The following is a 14,893-nucleotide window of genomic DNA, read 5'->3' as shown; positions in this document are numbered from 1 at the left end:
GGTCACTGCAGTGACTGGGTAGAGGGAGGCTGTGTCTCTGATAGTGTGGTCACTGCAGTGACCTAACTTATAGCACCACTCTAGCTGGCATTACACAGCAGACACAAAAAATGACATTTAATAGTTCCTTATTCAGGGATGTGGCTAAGTGGTAACTTGTGGAAGCTCTGAACTGTAAAATAACCCTACTGCCACAAAACCCCCTGGCAGCCCAGCCCCTATCCAGGTCCTACATGACATCTCCACTGTGGATGGTACTCTTAGTGCCTTCCTTTAGTTGGAGCAGGGTCAAGGTCTCCTTGTCACACCGGCCCAGCTGTCTGCTTGGTCTCCTTAGGAAGCTCTGAGGATCTGGAACGCAGTAGACTTGACTCTCTCTGCTTGCCCACAGAGGAAAGTGGCCAGATTAGCTGACCACTTGCTTTAAGACCTCAAGCATTTGTTGGGCTAGGTAACCTCTTACCTGAGGAATTAGGTGGCTGGCTGGTGGCTCGGGTCCCTGGGGATGGGGAGGTGCTAGGATCTTCCTAAAATGGAAGAGAAGGGCCCTTTCGTTAGTCTGTTTGGAAAGCTGTTTAGGGACAAGGCAGGACACCTGTGCACCAGCTTGCTTTCCAAATGGACTCTGGGATATAATTAGTAAATGTCTACCATTGAAGAACCAACCCTCACATCACAGCAGGTTCACCAGACTGTGGACAGTGAGCAGGAAGACAGCTTCCTGGCCCCTAGCATCCTACCCAAACTTGATTTACACAGGAAGATTTGCCTTTACCAAAAAAGTGGAAAAAAACGAGGCCTGAGAAGGGTTTCAATGGTGCTTCAATGGTGAAATCCACTCCTCAAGGTTCTGTGGCCCGAGGGTGCTATGAAGCTGGGGCTGAGGAGTACTAGCTACCACCTAAGAAAAACAGTGTTGACTCAAGCAAATGTGGCCACCAGGTCCTAACACACCTAGGGTGTAAATATCCTGTGTGTGGTTCCTAGCCACACAGGCCTTTGTATTTCCATCATGTGTGGTTTAAGTCCCAGGGGTGCAAGACACGGGTCAGTGGGTGAGGATCTCAGTTTGGTCCCTGGCAGGTCTGCAAGGCAACCTTAGGTGTATGGAGGGCATGGCAGAAGCAGAGAGCTTGGGGTCTGAGAGGCCATTTGTAGGGAGTAAAGATCATGCAGAAGTCCAGGCTGAGGAGCTAGCTGGTGGCAGAGAGAACTGCACATGCCCAGGCCCAGCAAAGTAGCACAGACCACAATGAGAAGAGCAGACTGGAGTCCAGGGGCGCCAGGCCCACCTCACTGGCTGAGTAGGTGGGGAACATACACTGGTCCTAGGTAGCTATAATTCTTTCTAGTTCTGCTAGTGAGGTGCAGCCTTTATGCTGTTTGTATTTGAGGTATATACTCAGGAGTCCAAGTAGAATTCTATATATTTGTTTTAAGAAAGCTTATCACATACATAAGAAAACTTGTGACCACAAACAGAAGTTGAGGCTGGGAACTCTGGGCTGCCAGATCAGGCTCCATACGCCTGCCAAGGACAGAACCCAGGTTTCTAGGATTCTCTGCCAGGGTGGAGACCTCAGCTCCCACTGGGCTTAACAGACTCAAGTATTTAGAATTTTAAGTAATTTGAAATAAAACTGCTCTGACTTCCTAAGACTTCAGCAGATGTACCCAAATCCCTTGATGCAGCCCTGATATGTTGGAGTATAGTGGCCCTATGGCTCCCTGGGGTTCTCAACCTGAGTGATGGCTCCAAGGGTCTGGTCAGGAGAATGCTCTGGAGATGCAAGCCTGGCTGGATCCCTGTCCCTCCCTCACAGCTGCCTCCAAATCAGGTTCCCAGTTCCCAGTGATCTTTCTGGGAGATTTGCTTAAACTGGAGGCAAGCCTGAGGGTGCGGGCGGGCTGGGTAGAATGCTGCCTACCGTTTGGCTCTCATCTTCCTTTCTGTCAGCGGGCTTGTCTGTCTGGGAGGCTGCTTTTCTCCTAGATGTTGGAGAGGAAAAAAAAATACAAATCAGCTTCCCAAGGTTTCACAGTGACCTAGAACTCTGGGCTGCCTCCATGCCCACAATTGGCTCCCCAGTAGATTGTGTAGATTAGGAGGATGTATGCTTATGTGAACAGGCCACTTGGTCAGGCACCCTTCTTCACATGAGCCAAGGCCAGAGGATAAGACTTTCTGTGCTCACCCATGACCTAGACTCAAAACTAGTCTGGACAGGAAGGAAGACCTTGGGGTGTTTCTTTGTTCAGCTCAGCTGGTGGTGGCCATAGCTTCTGAGGGAGAAAGAAGCTGGCTGTACCCTGTCTAGGTCCCCAGGGACAGGGTTTAGCTGAGAGGCTATACTCCCAAGGCACTCATGGCCCATGGATAGACTGGTACCCTGGCCCAGTCTGTCTCTTTGGGTCAGAGCTGAGAGAACTGCAGCTGACTGGCTGGGGAACCTCAACTTCAGCATCAAGTCACAGGGAAGAAGACTTTCTCTTGCTGCTCTTTTGTCTGTGACCTCAGCTAACCTAGTCACACCCTTCCCAGTTCAGGACAAGACCAAGGAGCTAAAGGTGCCCCAAGAATGCAAAACACATGCATTTTCCTCACATGAACGAAAACTTCTTTTACGGGACTCTGATTTACAGTGTTCCTGGTCTCAATGGTTACCTGCACCTGGCTCCCTCCCAGGCTGACATAGGCCTCCCATACTTCCCAACAATGTGCTTCAACTCTGTCAGGCCCTCACAGGATTAGCCTCTTATAACCTGAGGTGAGTGGCCCACCAGGAGAGAAGTGGGCCTGGTGTGTGGTGAGGAGCAGCCTCTGGCTGCAGTGGCAGGGCTCACGCAGCTGTATCATCTCAGGGCAGGTCTACAAACCAGGAATAGTAAGTTCTGTCAATTCTGTCTCTAGATTTCTTCCCACTCTGACTGCTCCCCACTGCCAACCACTTTATGCCAGTCACCATCACCTCTTCCTGGACTACAATGGTTTCCTCGCTGGTCTACCCAGCCACTTTACCCCATTTCTAACCATTGATGCCCAGAAGTCCATGTTTTATCTCTTAAAAACAGAGGGTAGCCTGGCCCGAGAGTGCCTCAGTGGCTGTGCATTTTGCCTAGGATTAGTTCCATCCCAACACTGTAAAAACTGTCAGACAGACAACTGGAGACCAAGTCACTCTGCTCTGCACTGGTGAGATTTAGAGGGAAATGCCTGCGACAGGGCTGACCATACAGCAGCCCTAGGCGCTCACATCTGATTCTCCATTGCCCATTTGCTTCTGTAGGACGTGGAACTGCCTCTATCCACACCTGGCGTCTCCATGGCTGCTGGCGACCCTGGCCTTTTCCTGTTTTTAGATAGTGAAAGAGTACTCCCTCTCAGTTTGGACTACACTCACTGGGAAGGTGTAAACATTGTCTTTTCTACTCTTATCTGAAGCCTTTTTCACTTCTGAGTGCTCTGAGACATAATCCACTTGGGTACATTCTCTAGAGTGCTCTCTAAAGCTCTTGGGAGTGTGTTTTATGTTTGCTGGGCTTGCAAGTGCAGGGGGTGCTCTTCTTACCCCCGAATGTGTCTTGGCAATGACCATTAGCTGAGGATGGTCGCTTCCCAGGAGGCACACAAACTCTGGAAGACATCAAGACATCAGACTTACCTCTTGGCCAGCAGTTTGTTCATCTCTTCCATGAGGCCTCCTCCACCTCCCCCGCTGCTTGCCCGGTTGGCATCGGACTTTGAAGTCCCACTAGGACTGGAGCCTCCTGATGCATCTTCTGGCTGAGGGTGAGAAAGCGTATGTGTATCACACTCTGGTACAGTGAGGGGAACAGCAGCCCCAGTGGATGCAGGATGTAGAAAGACCTTAGGAGTGAGGCTGCTAGTCCAACACTCCCAACTCCACGGGTCAGAAAATGAGAATCTAGAGAGGGCCAGGCGTTGGCAAGATAGGCTCACAGGCTTGAGTCCTTGCCAAAGTCAGAAGGTCACAAGAGACAGGGAAGCAAATTTCAAGCCAGAGATATGCATCAGAGTCACTCTTTTATGACCACATACATGCTACTCATTCCAGAGCACACGCCCCAGGGGTAGGGAGCAAACTGAATGAGCGAGAAGTGAGTTCCATGGGAAAAGCAAAGGCAGATATGTACTTATTAACTAAGGCAGCTTGTAGCTGACAAAGCGCCGTCCCTGTTTACTTATTTAATACCTGGCAGAGGGCTGGCTGGGCCCGGGGATAGCCCTTTGCCCAGTGTTTCACTGATGCCAGGTGAGGGCAGGGTGAGTTGCTCTGCTGATGTGTGAGGGTGACTGGCATGCCCACCCTCTTACCCGCTGCACTCTCCTCAGCTTGGCTCCCGCCAGAGCAGCAGCTAGTCCTGATGCAGAGCTCTCATCGTGGTTGGCCCCCTGGGCTCCTCCAGCTGGCAGAGGAGGCGGGGGTGGGGGCGTAGCCCCTGTGGGTGGAGGTGGAACTGGGGGTGGAGGTGGGGGTGGAGGTCCACTACAGGAGAGGGTGGCGCTGGCTGCCGATGAAGGATGCCCAGGTGGGAGGATGGGCCCTGAAATGCAAAGGAGAGGAGTCAGTGTCCAGCACCTAGCTGGTGTCCAGTCTACTGTTTTTATTTCAGGTTCCTGGAGAAGAATGAAGAGCAGTTTGCTCCTCAGAGAGATGAGGAACAGAACAGTTTACATCTCAGGAAGGCCCTGCAGAACCTGGCTCTGTTACAGTCACTCTCTATTTCAGTTTCTTCAGCATCTGGGGCCTGGTTAGCCTGACATGCAGTGGTTTTACACCTCTAAGTGCAGCAAACTTCTTGCTTCACTAATGCTTTTCTAGTGGGAGGGGAGTTCTCGGCAGTGTCTTTTTCCATTCTAAGTACTTGGCTCTATCTTAGGCATTGACTGAAGTTACTAACCCTAGGTCCCTGGGGATTGTAAGCAATAACCGTGGGTCCTGAAGCTGACTGGGGTTTTGGTCATGGGACCATTAATGCTGAGTGTTGTTGGCATTCCCTGTGCATCTAGTCAGGCACCCTCTACCGAAAACTGCCTGAACTTCCACTGGGTGTCAGGCGCTGTGTCGTGTGTGGAGGAAAACAGCTCAGGGTGCTAGTGAAGAGAGAACAAACCACAGAGGCAAACACAGGCAAGTGGTGCAAGGCAAGCTCTACCAAGAGTAGGCACACAGGAGAGGAAGTATCCAGTTAAGTGAAGGGAAGCAGGGGTGAACAAAGAAAATGGGATGCCTGGAAGGAAAAGAAAGGAGAAGCTAGTACTGGAGCAACGTGGTAAGAGGGAGTGCAGGGTAGGCTCCACTTCAGTGTGTGCCAGGGTGCTGGGAGGGGCTGACATGATGTCAGAATGAGACTTGCTCAAGGACTGTGCATGGGGAACACAGAGCAGGCTGTGGTGCCAGGTGAGAGGGCAGTATTACCTGAATGCAGGGTGCTTGGAAAGCAGCTGGGGCTGTTGTCCCATAAGCAAGATAGAACTTGAGAATGCATTGAGCAAGTTAGGTAAGATGAGGCTACAAAAGCACAAGGCAAATGAAAAAGTCCTGTCCCATCAATGCACCTGACACCCCCTCCTGTGGTGTGCTAAGTCCCACTTGGCTCCTGAGAACCTGCTCTGGCACTTCTCTCGAGCCTTGGCCCTGACTCTTGGGTGTCTCTAGCACCCATGGCACAAGGACAAGCATGACTTCCTGGGGGCAGAAACTGTTGTCCGCCTTGCTGATAGCATGTCCCTAGCTCTCAGTTTCCTGACACAGGGGTGCCCCTACATGTCTACTTGAGGAACTGAACAATGGGAGGGCTAGGAGGCTTCCTAATCCTATGCTTGGTCCTACCTGAAGTGACGGCCACACTTTGTGTCTAGGCAGTCAGAAGTAGGGAGAGGTCTATCTGAGTTGGGGTCACTTGGGGCAGTGTGGGCGGCAGCTGGAGGAAGGAGACTCTCACTCACCTGTGGCAGAGATTCTTCTCTCCAGAGACTCCTGGCGGTGCTGCTGCTGCTCCATCACTTGTCTGAAAAGCAACCATAGCAGAAGCCTTGACTTCTCCGTGTCTGAGAGTCCAGGTGAGCCACAACACTAGCGTGTGTGTGTGTGTGTGTGTGTGTGTGTGTGTGTGTGTGTGTGTGTAGGATTACGCCGAATATTGTTCCTTAGCAACATCCACTTTTTCCTTTCTTTTTGGAGACAGGGTCTCTCACTGGACTGGAACTTGCCAAATCAGTGAACTCCTGGGTTTGCCTATCTCTGTTTCCTAAACTCTGGGATTCAAGTGGGTGGTGCCATATCTAACTTATACACACACACACACACACACACACACACACACACACACACACACACACACATATAAAGCACTGGGGCTCTAATTAATACCTGGCAAGCACTTTACTGTCTGAGCTATCTCCCCACATCCCTGGGCTGCCTCCTGTAAAGAGAGGGATGTGGCCGGGCGATGGTGGCGCACGCCTTTAATCCCAGCACTTGGGAGGCAGAGACAGGTGGATCTCTATGAGTTTGAGGCCAGCCTGGTCTACAGAGTGAGTTCCAGGACAGGTGCCAAAGCTACAGAGAAACCCTGTCTCAAAGAGGGGGTGAAGGATGTGTTAGGTTCAGGTACCTAGATGGAAGAGGACTGGCAAGTTGGGACACACTGTGCAGGAAGCATCTCGAAGAAGCCAGTGTGACCCTCTGGCTGATCTGATTGCCTCACTAGAGTGGACTTTGGGGGCCTATGGCTTCTATAGATGTGGCCTCAGGAGAAATGGTCAGAAGACCACATGCTTCTTTCTAGTCCCCCATCAGAGGGACACCTGGCACTACAGGGTTACTTACTAGGTACACTTCAGAAGGGGTTTAGGGAAGTATGGGTCTACATGCTAGTGACATGTAGCCTTAATCTCTGACATTAAGTAGGTGTTCCCTTTGCCCCAGTGCTGGCCTGAGCTGTATGTCTCAGCTAGCTGAAGGGTACTCCTGCCACTCCTGGGAAGCTTTCAGGCAGGAAGCTGTGGGACACTGGGTTACCTTCTCTGGATGTCCATCTCCTCAGGAGAGGGGCCATTCTGCATCTGACGCTGTGTGGAGGGGCCTGTGGGGAAGAGATACAGAGTGGAGTGGTCAGTAGATGGAAGAAAGGCCCAATAGATAACTGTAATAGCATGCTCTCTACCCCTCCTGGCCTTCCTTTAAAAGAGGGCCCTACCATCTGTGCGGCACCTGCATACCTTCATCTCCCACTTACCATTCCTCTTTGTGTCCTGTGGCTCCTCCCTCTGAAGCACAGGTGGGACACACAAGTCATAACTGTTGACATCCACCCACTTTTTAAAAAAGATATTTATTTATTATGTATATAGTGCTCTGTCTGCATGTATCCCTGCAGGCCAGAAGAGGGCATCGGATCTCGTTACAGATGATTGCGAACCACTATTGTGGCTGCTGGAAATCGAACTCAGGACCTCTGGAACAGCAGGCAGTGTTCTTAACCGCTGAGCCATCTCTCCGGCCCCCATCCACTTTTCAACACTTGCTGTGTCTGCTTCCTCACTTGTCACTGTCTCCTAAGCCCCATCACCAGCATGTTAAGAATCATCAACTGAGTGCAGGATTAATGCCTCCAGCTGGTGAATGGCAGGGCCAGACTGAACCCAGGGACTACACATGTGGGGTGTCCCCTCCTTGTACCTACTGCTCACACTGGGAGTCTGGAGCTGTGAGTAGCACAATGAGGCCCTGCCACTGCTGCCTTTGTTCTATGCCACCTAAAACACTGGCCGTATCCACTTTAGACCCACAAGGATAGGACCCCAATGCTGAGCCTTATGTTCACAGGAGGGCTGGTGCTAGAAGACTGTCTCAGCAAGCTTTGTGCCACATTTAAAGAGACATCCAAGCTGGGCAGTGGTGGCACACACCTTTAATCCCAGCACTCGGGAGGCAGAGGCAGGTGGATCTTTATGAGTTCGAGGCCAACCTGGCCTGTAAGAGCTAGTTCAGGACAGGTTCCAAAGCTATAGAGAAACCCTGTCTCGAAAACCCGAGAGAGAGAGAGAGAGAGAGAGAGAGAGAGAGAATGAATATAGATCCAGGCTGCAGCTCGAACCTAAGAAAGAGCTGATTGTTTCCTGAGGGTCAGGTGTCCCTTGGGAAGCACACAATCAGTGGCTGGTGGAAGGGATGTGCAAACAGCTTTGTTTCTACCTCTGGGTGAAGTGAGCACAAGTTTACAACCTCAGACAGCTGAGAGACTCTTCAGCCTCCTACTCCCTGAAGCCCAGTCTTTGCCCTAATAACCTCATGAGCAGAAAGTTATTATACTAAGGAAACTTGATCAGAGCAATGCACTGATGCTTTCTTTACTTAATCTATATTTCAATTGTAATTCCCACACAGCTAGGGGTGTCCACGAGGACTTGGGACCACTAAGGAAACTAGGCTCAGGAAGTTAGATGACTTGCTCAAAGGTTGTGCAAGATGCAGAGCAAGACAAAATACTTGCCAAATGTCACATTCTTTCTCAAGTTCAGTCTCACCATGTCAGACTGAAACTGGCTTGAAGAATGAGGTGGACTCATATGACACTTGAAGAACCACGAGCTGCCCTGCCCCTAGACACGCTCTCAGATTTCACCTGTGTGTGCACAGCAGGAAGGGGCTCCTTGACCCCTGCCTCACTCATTCTGGCGAAGACAGGTTTCACCACACCTCAGCTCTACATTCTGGGACTCCACTGTTAGCCCGGCCAAGGTTGTGATGGTTTAAATGAAAACCATCCTCCACAGCCTTGGCTATGTGAACCCCTGGTCAACAGCTAGTGATGCTGTTGGGGGACGACTGTCACTTGGAGCAGGCTGTGGGAGTTCACAGCCTTGTGCTACTTTCAGTTTATGTTTCCTGCTCCTGTGACCACTCCTCCTTACCATAATGGAGTCTATCCCTCTGGGACTGTGAGCCAAAATAAGAAAGCTGATTTTGGTTATGGTGTTTTCTCACAGCAGCAGACAAGTAACTGATACATAGGTTCTAGCTTGATCAACTGAGCCCACTCCTGAGTTTTGGCTTTGTCCTGCCTCCTCTGCATGCTGACTTCCTATTCTGGCAACCTTGTGTTGCTTATTGTCTGAGGGTCAGGACTAAGACCTGGCCCACATTGGCTGCTCCAAGGTCTGCTGCAGTTGTTGGCCTGTTCTGTTAAGACGTCTGATAGCGGCCATGCTCAACCAGTGTTCTGTTGTCACACACTTGGGTTCCTCAATCTGCATGCTGGCCTAGACTCCCAAAATCCTTAGCTCACCTGCTACTACAGAGAACAGGGGAAGGCCATCAGGAGCCACAGTCCCTTGCAGGCCCAGAGCTCTGGACTGAAGACATACTTTAGATTCAGCTGAAAGCAGAAAATATCCCTAGATACCCTCTTCCCTACCCATTGGTCCAGCTGTTCCATAGCAGACTCAGATAGAGGGGTTGGGGAAGAGGTTTATTCCTTCAGAATAGATACTGGTCCCTTGGGAAGTCCTGGACAACAGCCCACTGAAAAGGGCCTCTTCAGCAAGGCAGTGCTTCTCAAGTGGAAGTAGACGTCAATAGGAAAGCTTTGGTCACTCATCTGTCCTAGGCTGACTACTGCAGATAACTCCTGACAGCTGTAATCACAGGCCAAGATGGCAGACTCGCTGTGCCACCTCTTACCTCCTGAGCTGAGCTGTGACCCTGTCTGCAGGATGTAGGGTGAGGAAAAGAAGAGACCCTGATCCCCTCATCTACCTTCTACAGCTTAGTACTTAAAGGTATTTTTTTAAAAAAAGATTTACTTTATTTTTATTTATGTGTATGTGTCTCTGTGGCTGCAGAGTGAGTGTGGGTGCTCATGGTGGCCAGAGAAGGCATTGGATCCCCTGTGGCCACGTGGGGTTGTGAAGTGCTTGCTGCACAAGTATCCATGTAAAAACTAGGCATGGTGACATATACCTGTAACCCCCGTAGGGCATGACTGTTACCTGTGAGTCCAGCCCCTGCAGCAGGCCATACCCTGGCAGCCACCCAGGCAAGAGATGAAAAAGAAGAGGTAGGACTGGGTTCTCCTCCTGACAGATCTCCTCTCAGAACACAAAGAGTTGCTAGGGAATAGAGGCTGAGCCTCAGCTGAAACCAGAACCAAACTTGTCTGCTTCAAGCCCACTGGAGTATGAATGTTTTCAGGAAGGAGTGACTTCTCCATGCTGGGGAAGTCTGCTTCCCAGCCCCAACTCCAAGTGCCACCACCCACTCATTCTTCTTAAACATCTAGTAAATCAGAGGATGCCCTTTACTCTTGACGTTCACAAGGTGGGAACTACAACAGCAAATAAACAAGAAGAGAGTGAAGAGGGGCCAGTCTCCATCTCTGGGCTCAAAGATGTAAGGAGAATGCCTGCTGGAAATAGGGCAGGAGGAGAGAGGAAGCTGGCTGGAGAAGATGGTGCGGAAAGCCCTGAGGTAGCTGGAAGACAGTGGGAGGGAGACAGGAAACTGAATCACCCCTAAGAGAGAAGTCAGCACTGGGCAGGGAAGAACCAAAACACACCCAGAACCCACTGAAGGAGACAAGCAGGTACGAGCAACCTCCTCCACCCTTCACAGGCTTCCTCTAGACTGAGTGAGCTTGCTGGACATGGCGGTGGCGCACGCCTTTAATTCCAGCACTAAGAAGCAGAGGCAGGAGGATCTCTATGAGTTTTGAGGCCAGTCTGGTCTACAAAGCTCTAGGACAGCCAGGATCACACAGAGAAACCCTATTTAGTAAAAACAAAAACAAACAAGAAAAATACTGAATAATCTTATTCTTGAAACTGAGGCAAAACTGAAAAAAAAATGTAACTTGTCATGTTTTCGCTGACTTAAAAAAAAAAATCACTACTTTGGGAGGAAATGCACCTGTGCAATATATTATTAGTCTTCTACTACGTTTGCTGATGGTGGGTCATAATGGTCATCTGAATTTTTTTTTTCAAGTATTAGAAACCTACTTTTTTTTTTTTTTTGAAATTACTGACCCTTTGGTGATCCTGTAACAACAGAAGGCTCCAAATTCCACTCTGAGATCATGGTAATGTCCTCATACTTCCACTCATTCCATTTTTTAGGAAGGATGACCTTGAACTCCTGATCTTCCTGCCTCTAGCTCCTAAGCTGGGGTTATAGGCATGCATCCATACCTTTTTCCTTTCCTTTCATTCTTTGTCTTTTTAAGCAACTTAGACTGGCTTTCTGAATTTGGGGAATCTCAGGCCATTGCCACCGCTCCTAGGTGTGCTATGATTTCTTCAATGACTCTATGATGGTTTGTGGAGATAAGTATGCACATGCAAATCATGGGTAACTCTACTCCCACCACCTTTCCACACCTCCAAACACCCTGTCCAGCTCATGAATACCCATCCTCACCCCCTGCCCTTGGGGAGGCTGACCAGAGACCTGCTCTCCCATCTCTACACCTGATCACCTTGGGAATAAACTTGCTTTTGAAAAAACTCCTTTTGTTTTCAGTGGCTGGCATACTATAAGGAACAAAAGAGTTCTGCTTTAGGAACATACTCCTTAAACTGCAGTGCTCCCTCGTGTATGTGCACACACATGCATTTGTGCGAGTGTTCAAGTGCACATGTATCTGAGGGTATGTGTGTACATGTGTATGGGTGCACGTGCAGGTCAGAGGACAACCGCAGGGTATCATTTCTCAGGTGCCATTCAACTAGCCTAGAACTCACTCATTCAGCTAAGCTGGCTGGCCAGTGAACCCAGGGATCTGCCTGTCTCTGCCTTCCTAGCCCAGGATTATAATTACATATCATCACTCCTTTTGTATATGGGTTCTGGGGTTCACACTCAGGTCCTCAAGCACTTTACTGACTGAACTATCCCCCTAGGCAGTGTTACGTTCCTTTACAGACGACTCCCATAATACCTGTCTTTGATTTAGGATTTGCTACGGATTCCATCATCTTCAGGAATGCTGCCCTTGTGCAGGGGGAGGGATGAGGAGAGAGCAGAGGAAAGAAGAATCGGGGTTCAGATTCAGAGAGAATGAACCCGATGTAGACAGCTCCCATCTCCTGCCATTACCCTCACACCTGGCCAAGACGCTGAGACATGGACGAGCCAGGTCATGAGTGCCCAGGTGCAAAAAGTGCTCTCTGCCTGGCCTCTCACACTGAGTGAGCTTTTTTGATCACTAGGGCACATTATGCATGTTTGTCAGGCTCAGAAGACAGGAAGAACACAGGCACAGAACAGTCTAACCATGGCTCCACTGTTGACACCTCCAGATTCCCAACACGCACATAATTCTTGGCACCCAGTCGACATGCAGTGAATACTTGGTGAATAAAGATGGCTGACAGATTCTCTGACGATCCTTCAAGCAATGGCTGAGAGCAGTGGTGACAAAATATTCTTAGAAAGCAGCAAAGGTCTATGGTTCAAAGACTCTCAAAAAGTGGCTAAGCCAGAGCCCATACCCAATAAACTTTAAGACAATAGAGCAGGTGAGGTATTCTGGGTCACCCATAGTAGCTGGGGTAAAGAGGACCAGAATATACTGGGTATCACGTGAGCTATGCACTGGGTCCTGTGCAGAATCCTTCTCTTCACGTCTGGAAACTGTCTGGCCAGAGCTGTCCCCAGAAGTCTGATGGGATTAGATGGGATCCTTCATGGTCTGTGGAGAACCAGGCTCTGCTCTCCTTCAGTCCTCCCATTAGCCCTCAGTCTTACCTTTCAGCGCCTGTCCATTCCTGGCTGCGCTCTTCTAGCATGCTTACATGCTAAGTAAGGACAGGTAAGTAAGGGGCTACAAGTCCTCTAGTCCCTCACCTGGGTGTCTTGTCTAACTTTACATTCTGAGGCGGGCAGATGAGGCGAAGCTGCCAGCTTTTCCTAATGGGGGTCTCCTACTCCCTATCACCCATGAGACTCAGCACAGCAGCCTCAGCTCCTCTGGGACAGAGCGCAGGCTAAGTTTTCAGCTACCATCTATAGGAAAGGCATCTCCTGCCTTTTGAAAAGATGGAACCTGAGATCCTGGGACTGCCAGACACAAAGGACCTACACCTCTCAGTAACACCTGATGTAATTTCTGGCCAGCAAACGACAACCACCTGGTCTGAGTTGGGCAGTGTCCCAAGCCCTCTTGAGTCACTCTCTGCTTCCCTTGCTACCATCTCTCTAGCTGTCTATTTTTCCTTTCCCTTTTGGCTAGAGACTAGGCCCTTCCTTCTGTATGGGTATCATTCTTGCTGCTATGCAGGCAAGTGTCCATTAAGAGTTGAATCTGTGATCCAGGATCTGGCCACTATAGCGTTACTAGGTCTAAGCTACAAAGGAATGGGTAGGAAGACTGGAGCAAACTCCCAGGACAAATGTCCCCCAGCCCAGGACTCTAGCCCTTTTAGTATATTATGTTCAGTCTTGGCCACACAAACACCTCCACATCCATACTCATAAGGCAAAGGCAGCTCCTGTGTCAAGTTCACCAGTGGACAAATGCTTGACTGCCACCGCCTTCCACCTTTTTGTTTTTTGAGACAGCACCTCACTGCCTTGAAACTGTTATATAGACCAGGCTGGGCTGGAACTCACAAAGATTCACCTGCCTCTACCTCCTGAATGTCAGGATTAAAGACATGTGCTACCATGTCTGGCCACCTCCACATTTTAATGCTGGTTTAGTGGCTTGCTTAAAGGAACGCTACATGAATTTTCCAGTCTTTTCTGCCTGATCTCTGGCACAGCAATTTAGGCTTAGCTGCTGTGCTCAGATCTTAAGTGTCGGCTGATCTACCACTCCTGATAACTCCAGCAACAGACCCTCACCCCTGAGTGCTGGCCCTGGGCTAGACAATTATAATTCAACTCCTTGTAACCAGCAGACACTGCCTGGCCCAAGAGTTCAGGCTGTGAAAGCCCTGCTATACACAAGGACCTCTCTTACAAACAGGGAGACTACTTCCAAGATGGGAGAAGCCCAGGCCACACAGGGAAAAGAACTGACCAACCCTTGACATTGGTCTTCAGAAATAACACAAAATTAGAAGGACCTCTTCTAATTTTGACAGATGACAGCTAGAGATTTGTTGCCAGTGAATACCCCTTCTCTTGTCTTCCCCACTGTCTCCTTTCATGGAGGGGTCTTGAGGTCCAGGGATAGGGTAATGGCTTGTCCAAGGTCATGTCCACATCAAAGCCAACACACAGCCAGAACCCAGACTCCAGTTCCCAAGTCGAGCACCCCATCCACAGGCTTGGCCTGCTCAGGTAGTCTGCTTAGGCAAGCAGTTTTCCTAGTAACATTTTTCTCCTCTTTCCTAAAAACTTATTAAAGGAAATAAAATTGATCTTAAAACGAACCTCAAACAGAGTAAATTACAGTAACCATCTCATACCTTTATGGCTTACAAAGCATTTTCATATTACTTTGGGGGATTAAATTGCCTAATTCTCCAGTAAGATATATTAGTTTTCCTTTATAGGTAGGGAAACTGAGTCTCAACTTGGGAAAGGTGGACATCTTGCATGGGGTGAACATCTTGTAGACCTCTACTGGGCACTACAGCTGGAACAGGAGCCCAGGCCTCCCAATGTCACTTTATCCTGCCACTTCTGCAAGGATGCTGGATGCAGTAAGAGATGCTCTCCCCAAGATGTAGCACTCAGCCCCCCTACCCCAGTTCCAGCAGTCGGGAATAGAGAAGAATCCCAGGAGGAGCAGGAAGGAGAGGGAGGGGCTCCGTCACCTACAGGTCACTCTGCAAAGCACGGTGCAGTCACAGTGGCAGAAGCAGAAGCAGTGAAAGGTCCACTCCCTGCTGACCATTACGGGCAGGGTTCCTCGGCAC

General features: G+C 49.8%; 1 protein-coding gene across 3 annotated transcripts in view; it reads right to left on the bottom strand.

Moving 5' to 3' along the window:
* Evl (Enah/Vasp-like) overlaps positions 1–14,893 on the bottom strand; it is a 96,087-nt gene that overhangs the window by 5,153 nt on the left and 76,041 nt on the right. For all 3 annotated transcript variants that reach the window (XM_005343538.3, XM_005343540.3, XM_026781040.1), the window contains exons 4-9: positions 7,047–7,110; positions 5,972–6,033; positions 4,337–4,566; positions 3,663–3,784; positions 1,929–1,989; positions 464–527 (exon numbers count right to left, since the gene is read on the bottom strand). In XM_005343538.3, coding sequence (XP_005343595.1) covers positions 464–527; positions 1,929–1,989; positions 3,663–3,784; positions 4,337–4,566; positions 5,972–6,033; positions 7,047–7,110 — 603 coding nt within the window. The remainder of the gene's footprint in view (positions 1–463; positions 528–1,928; positions 1,990–3,662; positions 3,785–4,336; positions 4,567–5,971; positions 6,034–7,046; positions 7,111–14,893) is intronic.

The sequence above is a fragment of the Microtus ochrogaster genome, chromosome 1 (assembly GCF_000317375.1).
Source record: "Microtus ochrogaster isolate Prairie Vole_2 chromosome 1, MicOch1.0, whole genome shotgun sequence".
NCBI lineage: Eukaryota > Metazoa > Chordata > Mammalia > Rodentia > Cricetidae > Microtus > Microtus ochrogaster.
This window is presented reverse-complemented; position numbering and strand designations above follow the sequence as displayed.